At 39.2% G+C, this 6,704-nt stretch overlaps 1 protein-coding gene across 1 annotated transcript; it reads left to right on the forward strand.

Annotated features, from left to right (window-relative positions):
• The first annotated feature begins 5,205 nt into the window (after window positions 1–5,205).
• Window positions 5,206–6,470, forward strand: LOC110619758 (acetylglutamate kinase, chloroplastic). Its single transcript, XM_021763303.2, has one exon. It carries the CDS (start codon window positions 5,315–5,317, stop codon window positions 6,380–6,382), a length of 1,068 nt encoding a protein of 355 aa, XP_021618995.1. The 5' UTR covers window positions 5,206–5,314; the 3' UTR covers window positions 6,383–6,470.
• Window positions 6,471–6,704: the final 234 nt, after the last annotated feature.

Here is a 6,704-nt window from a genome sequence, read left to right on the forward strand (position 1 = left end):
GTCTTTCATTCCATACCGTACATATCATATCATCACATCATAGATCGAGGGCTATGGATCATCCAACATTCATCCACATCAATAACATAATATGCAATGCAACATATTCATGAATACTAATGCAAACACCCTAACATATCACATGGTATCCATGATGCGTGAATCATGCTGAAACATTTATTATTTACTTTAAAACATAAAGAGTTATTCCACTCACCTCTGGCTAGCTCTGACTAGACACTGGAGCAGCTGACTCACTGCTAGGGTCCTCGGTTCCTCGGGTCCGAACCTACACAGGTGGACTCAAATGAGGGACCAAACATCTATGAACATGACTCTAAAATACTCCCCAAAAACCCCCTAAAACACCTTAAAACAATCATAGAAATCATGCAAAGGAGGGATGAACAGGGCACTTTCGGCTGCAGGTTCGGCGGCCGAAAGTCCCTCCAGGGCCGAAAGTCATGCACCTTCGGCGGCACTTTCGGCGGCCGAAGGTTCCCTCCAGAGACGAAACTCATGCATGTTCGGCGGCACCTTCGGCGGCCGAAACTCCCTTCCAGAGCCGAAAGTCCACTTTCGGGGGCAGGGTTCGGCAGCCAAAAGTTAGCCTCCACAGGCAGGTTCGGCGGCCGAAAGTCCCTTCGGCGGCCGAACCTGAGTTCTTCCAAAGGGCAGAACTCAGCTTCTTTCATGCATAAAAACCTCCCAATCCATTCACACATGCATTTACCTATTCTACAACAAGCAAACTCAAGCCAACAAGCATATAGGGGTCTCAAACTAACCTAAACCCCAACCAAAGCACATCAAACATGCATATACAACATACATTGCTCAAAAACTCAACAAAAACCCATAAAACCAACAATAACCTAAACATGCATTTCTACCCCACAAAACTCATAAAACTTGTTTAAAACATACTAGAATGGCAGGATCGAAGCTTACCTCTTGAAGATCTAGAGGAGAAATGATCCTAACTTGGAGATGGGGGAGATCTCAACTCTTTGGTCTCCAAGCTCCAAAACTTGCTCTTTTGCTCAAATATCTTCAAATCAAGATAAAACTCGTTAAAACTCTAAAGATCAGAGGAAAAACATCAAAAATGAACCATGGGAGAGCAGGGACTCACCGTGGCCGAAAATGGGGAGAAAGCTCGCCCATTTCGGCCATGGAGCCCTTTTATAGGGGCTGCCAGACCACCTTTCAGCAGCCTAAAGTGCCTCCAAAACTCATGCATGTTCGGCGACCGAACATGAGGTTCGGCGGCTGAACCTTTGAAACTTTCGGAAGCCTAACCTGCCCCCCTAAACTATCCAATGTTTGGCGGCCGAACTTAAGGTTCGGCGGCCGAACCTGGAAATGCCTCCTTGGTCTTTTTCATTCAAAACTCAATTTCCTTTCTTGCTAAAAACCATAAAATACATTAAAACAATTTATAAAAACATGGTTTTACCCTTCTAGAGTTTTCCGACATCCGAGATTCCACCGGACGGTAGGAATTCCGATATCGGAGTCTAGCCGGGTATTACAATACACATTAGAAGGCCCAATAGTAAGTTTACCTGACACTACTGTATTTGATGTGTTGGCCTCCTGGCTGTGTCATGAGGAAGATTCGTGTTGGTGTAGAGGGACCTTCTCCTTGGGAACCTACTGAAGAAGATATTGTCCCTCTTCCTCTACCTCGCTTTTTGCTCTGAGATGTGGCTAAATCTACTAACTGAGTTACGCTGCCAGAAGCTGTCTGTTGGGACTGTGCCATCCTAGTTGCATTGGGACACTCATGTGCCATGTGTCCCTCCTTTTCACATTTGTAACAGGCTATAGTCCCAAACTAACATGGTCCTTTGTGCAGCTACATTTATTATAGTGTGAAAACTCTCTCTCTATTACTAAGATTAGGGAGGAATATCTAGAGTGAAATCTCATGGCATACCTCCTAGCCTTCTTCTATTCTGTGTCATAAGCCTGATCCACTTGCTGTAATAATTTTAGAAATTTATCTATGTACTCATCTACACTCATTTCCTCTATCTGCCTTAACTATTCAAATTTTATCACCTTTGACTCCCTTGAACTATTCGAAAAAATCCATCCTATAAACTCACTTGCAAACTATTCTTAAGACAAGCTATTCAGTTTTGACTCCATATAATTTTTGAACCACGCCTTTGCCTTCTTGCACTTCAGAATGAACCACGCCATCTGAATGGCTCTGCTGTAACTAGCTCCTAACTCATTAGCTATCATTTTCATTGCTTTGATATACTCAAATAGGTCATCTCCCTCCTTATACTTAGGAGCATCCAACTTCAGATAACCTGATATTTTTTATCTTGCTCCCTATTGATAGTTAGGTCTAACTAGTTGGGTTTCAGGAATTATTGGTTTTTGGAGGAGAGAAGGTGGTGGTGTAGTACTCCCTAAGTTACGGTTTGCTAGAATCTAGTCATATGGTGGAGGTAAAAATATAGGGTAGGGTGGATATGGTGGGTATTAGGGAGGATAGGGCATGTATGAGGGGTAAAGGTAGTAACTAGAGTAATCCAATGTACTTCCCATCGAATACTTGAGATGTGGATAAAAACTAGTATTGAGGTGGATAAGCAAATTCTGAGGCCAAAGCGCCTCTTGTTCCTCCTTCAGACTCTCTCACACCCTCCTTTTCAAAGCTCATGCCTAAACTTCCATCTCTCCTCTAATCGTCATCCACTGATTTCCTAACATCTACAGACATCCTACCCGGATCTGTTCTTCTTTTTTGTACATCAGAAGATCTTCTAGGGTCCCTTGACACTTCTCCCTTGTTATTTTTGCTTGTTCGTGCTCTTAATGAAGCAACAGGGGGAAGAGCATCCATACCATCATTTTCAGGTGGGGCCACCGATTAATCGTGCAGATCGACATGAGCCATGCATCCTATCTTCTGGAAAACAATATTAAACACATAAACATTAGCATCATATGGTTGATGCATGTACACATGAACCTCACATACATATCATATCATTAATGCATATACATATAGTCATGACATTACACATAAGCATACATACATCAAGACAGGACTCTACATCTTATCCCTAGTGGACATAAATTTTTCTAATTATATTTGCCCTCTAACATCTATGAGCCCAACACTTTAGGTATGCATATAAACCCAGGGCTCTGATAACACTATGTAACGATCCGAAAATTAGACCACTACCAATACTAGAATTCAAATCAACTTAAGGTCGTTGGAGCCCATAGTAAGCCTACTATACATCCTGTTATATCTGATATAATCTCAAATAACAATTGTGTAATGCAAAACAACATAACATAATTGTGTAATGCATCATATTCGTGAATTCTAATGCAAAATAACCTATTCATATACACATGACATTTGTGATACATGAGCATGTTTAAAACATTTGATTTCTTTTTAAATAATAGTTTAGTTTAGTTCTACTCATCTCTGTCTGACGCAAACCTAACTCTAAAGCAGTTACCTCACTACTGACCTCTACGGTCTCCCAAGTCTTATCCTACACAAATGGACTTAAATAAGATGGTCAAACATAACTTTTACAACTCTTAGAACTACCCCAAGAAACTCTTAAAAATATATAAGAAAACATGTAGAAATAGGCTGAAAACGACTAGAAATGAGACTTTTAGCCGTAGGTTCAGCAATTTAAAGTCCCTTTATAGATCCAAAAGTCAAACTTTCGGAGGTAGATTAAGCTGCCTAAAAGGTAGCTTTCACAGGCAAGTTTAGCGGCCGAACTTAGATTCATTTGCAATGCAGAACCCGATTCTGCCCTTTGTTAATAGTCCCCAAAACACAACTAAACTAAAATATAAGCCTATAAAACTACTCAACAACACATCTAGGGACTCAAAACAGCATAAAAACAAGAGAAAACTCCACATGAAACTAATAATCAAGGATTAATCACATATTCAAAACTTAACTCAAAACTCCCCAAAAATTTTACATACAAAGCCAAAACACTTAAAAACAACCTACATTTTCTACCTTAAACTTATAAGAGCAATGGAGAGGCAACATTAAGCTTACCTTTTAGAAGCAAACTTGTAAATCAAGCCAAATCTTGCAAGCCTTTGAATTTTAAACCCAAAAATCTCCAACCCAAAAGACAAAACATGAATTTTCAAGGGTTTTAAAGGGGTTTAAAGTGAAATCATTAAAACATTTCATAAGCTTACCTCTGCTCGAAAATGGAAAAAACATCTCTCCATTTTTGGGTTGAGCTCAATTTATGAGTGGGATGGAAAAGTCATTTTCGGTGGGTGAACCTAAAGGTTAGACCACTGAACTTTAAAATCCTCTAAAATATTTTTATAAACACATTTTAAAATACTTAAAATTCATTTTATAAAAATTTATTTTACCCTTCTAAAGTTTTCGATTTCGAGATTCCAAATGCACACAAAGATTTTATCAAAAAGTTAGAATTTCAACAGTGAATTTTAGATGGGTATTATAGAGGAAGATAATAAGGAATATGAAAGATTTAAGAATTTCAATCACTATCTAGAGGTTGAGGCTAAAGATTATGAAAGAAATGAAGGTGGACACCCAAATTCTCTCATTGTCATGCCCCAACACTAAGAAAATCAATCTACACTATATTTTTCTTGATAGTTTTATTTTTTCAATCTTTAAACTAGTTTTATGAATGAAAAATTATTTGTGTAGTAACAGTGATGTTGGCCAATATAGCTAAAGCATAATGAGAAAATTTTTTTTATTAAAGTATAATAAGGAGTTTTTTATTATAATTCTAGATATTTAAACTTTTTTATATTATTAGAGATTAAAATATATTAACAAATGATAATGACTTAACTTAAATATTTTATATTTATTAAATGTTAAATAAAGAGAGAATATGTCTTTTGATTTATAATTAAAATATTTTTAAAATTTACAATATTTATCCTTTTTTGACATATTTTAAAATGCAAAGTACTTCTTATTTGAATAAAATAAAATACAAAATGTAGAAAAAAATTTATATATTAATTACACGAAAATCTAAGAATTAAAATGTAAGTTACTCAAAATAAAATTACAACACTGACTATCAAACTTTTTATCGAATAAAAAAGTTTGATCAAATAAAATAAATGAAAAATAGAAAACCAGACTTCATAATTAGAATTTGAGGGGAAAAAATCACCTAGTATGCTATCGTTCACAAAGCTATGTGCTCCACCACCGGTTATGATCATCTGGTTAGCGTACATCTTATAATAAACTCGGAAACCAGTGGTTGGAAGCAACGAAGAGGAGATGGCGGCGGCGTCCAAAACTTTGAATCTATCGTCCTCAACTTCGCCCATTTCATCTTCTTTCCTCTCTCCAACTCTTAGGAATCTCAAGCGCTCCAACCTCTCTTTCCTTTTGTCTCGTTCTGCGTCCAACAACGCCTCTTTCAGTATCAGAGCGACTTCCTTATCATCGCCGACCACTCACATAACAGCCACCTCTACATCCCAGTCGGAGTCTCCCGATCGCTTCCGGGTGGACATTCTTTCTGAGTCGCTTCCCTACATCCAGAAATTCAGAGGTAAAACCATCGTCGTCAAGTATGGCGGTGCCGCTATGAAGGTTCCTGAGCTCAAGGCTTCTGTTGTCAGTGATCTTGTCCTCCTCTCTTGTGTTGGCCTCCGTCCTGTACTTGTCCACGGTGGAGGGCCGGAGATCAACCACTGGCTTCAACTCCTCAACATACAACCTCTCTTCCACGAGGGCCTACGAGTCACTGATGCTAAGACGATGGAAATCGTGTCTATGGTCTTGGTTGGTAAGGTTAATAAGGATTTAGTTTCTCTCATTAACAAGGCTGGTGCTACTGCCGTTGGGCTTTCTGGTATGGACGGGCGCCTTCTCATGGCTCGACCTACCCCCAATTCAGCCCACTTGGGTTTCGTCGGAGAAGTCAGCCGTGTTGATTCCACCATCCTACAGCCACTCGTTGACAATGGTCACATCCCAGTGATTGCCTCCGTGGCGGCCGATGAGTCTGGCCAATCATACAATATCAATGCCGACACGGTGGCTGGGGAATTAGCGGCTGCCTTGGGGGCTGAGAAGCTTATTCTGTTGACGGATGTGGCGGGCATACTGGAAAATCGGGATGACCCAAAGAGTTTGGTGAAAGAGATTGATATAAAGGGGGTGAAGAAGATGATAGCAGAAAAGAAGGTTGCCGGTGGAATGATTCCAAAGGTCAATTGTTGCGTACGGTCACTTGCTCAAGGTGTGAGAACTGCTAGTATCATTGATGGGCGAGTTCACCACTCTTTGCTCCATGAGATTATGTCAGAGGAAGGCATTGGAACAATGATTACTGGGTAACATGTAGCCACTCTGCTTTGTATTGGCATCTCCTCATTGTTGTTATTGCATTTTTGACTTAGATGAATGAATTACTGATTATTCTCTAGTCTTTTAATCTCTTCCATTGGTTATGTGGTTTTTATGGTGTTCTGTGATTTTGTTTTTCTTGTCATCCAGGCATTAGTTTTTTTTTTTTTTTATCATAACTATTCCCAACTAAGAAACAGGATTGATTTGGCCCCTTTCTTATTATTGGGATGTGGGTTGAGGTATTGATTTCGGAGTATTTGTGAGCCTTAAGCTCTACTGAAATTGGGTTATACTGTTCCTTGTGTTTTCT

This window comes from Manihot esculenta, chromosome 7 (assembly GCF_001659605.2).
Source record: "Manihot esculenta cultivar AM560-2 chromosome 7, M.esculenta_v8, whole genome shotgun sequence".
Taxonomy (NCBI): Eukaryota; Viridiplantae; Streptophyta; class Magnoliopsida; order Malpighiales; family Euphorbiaceae; genus Manihot; species Manihot esculenta.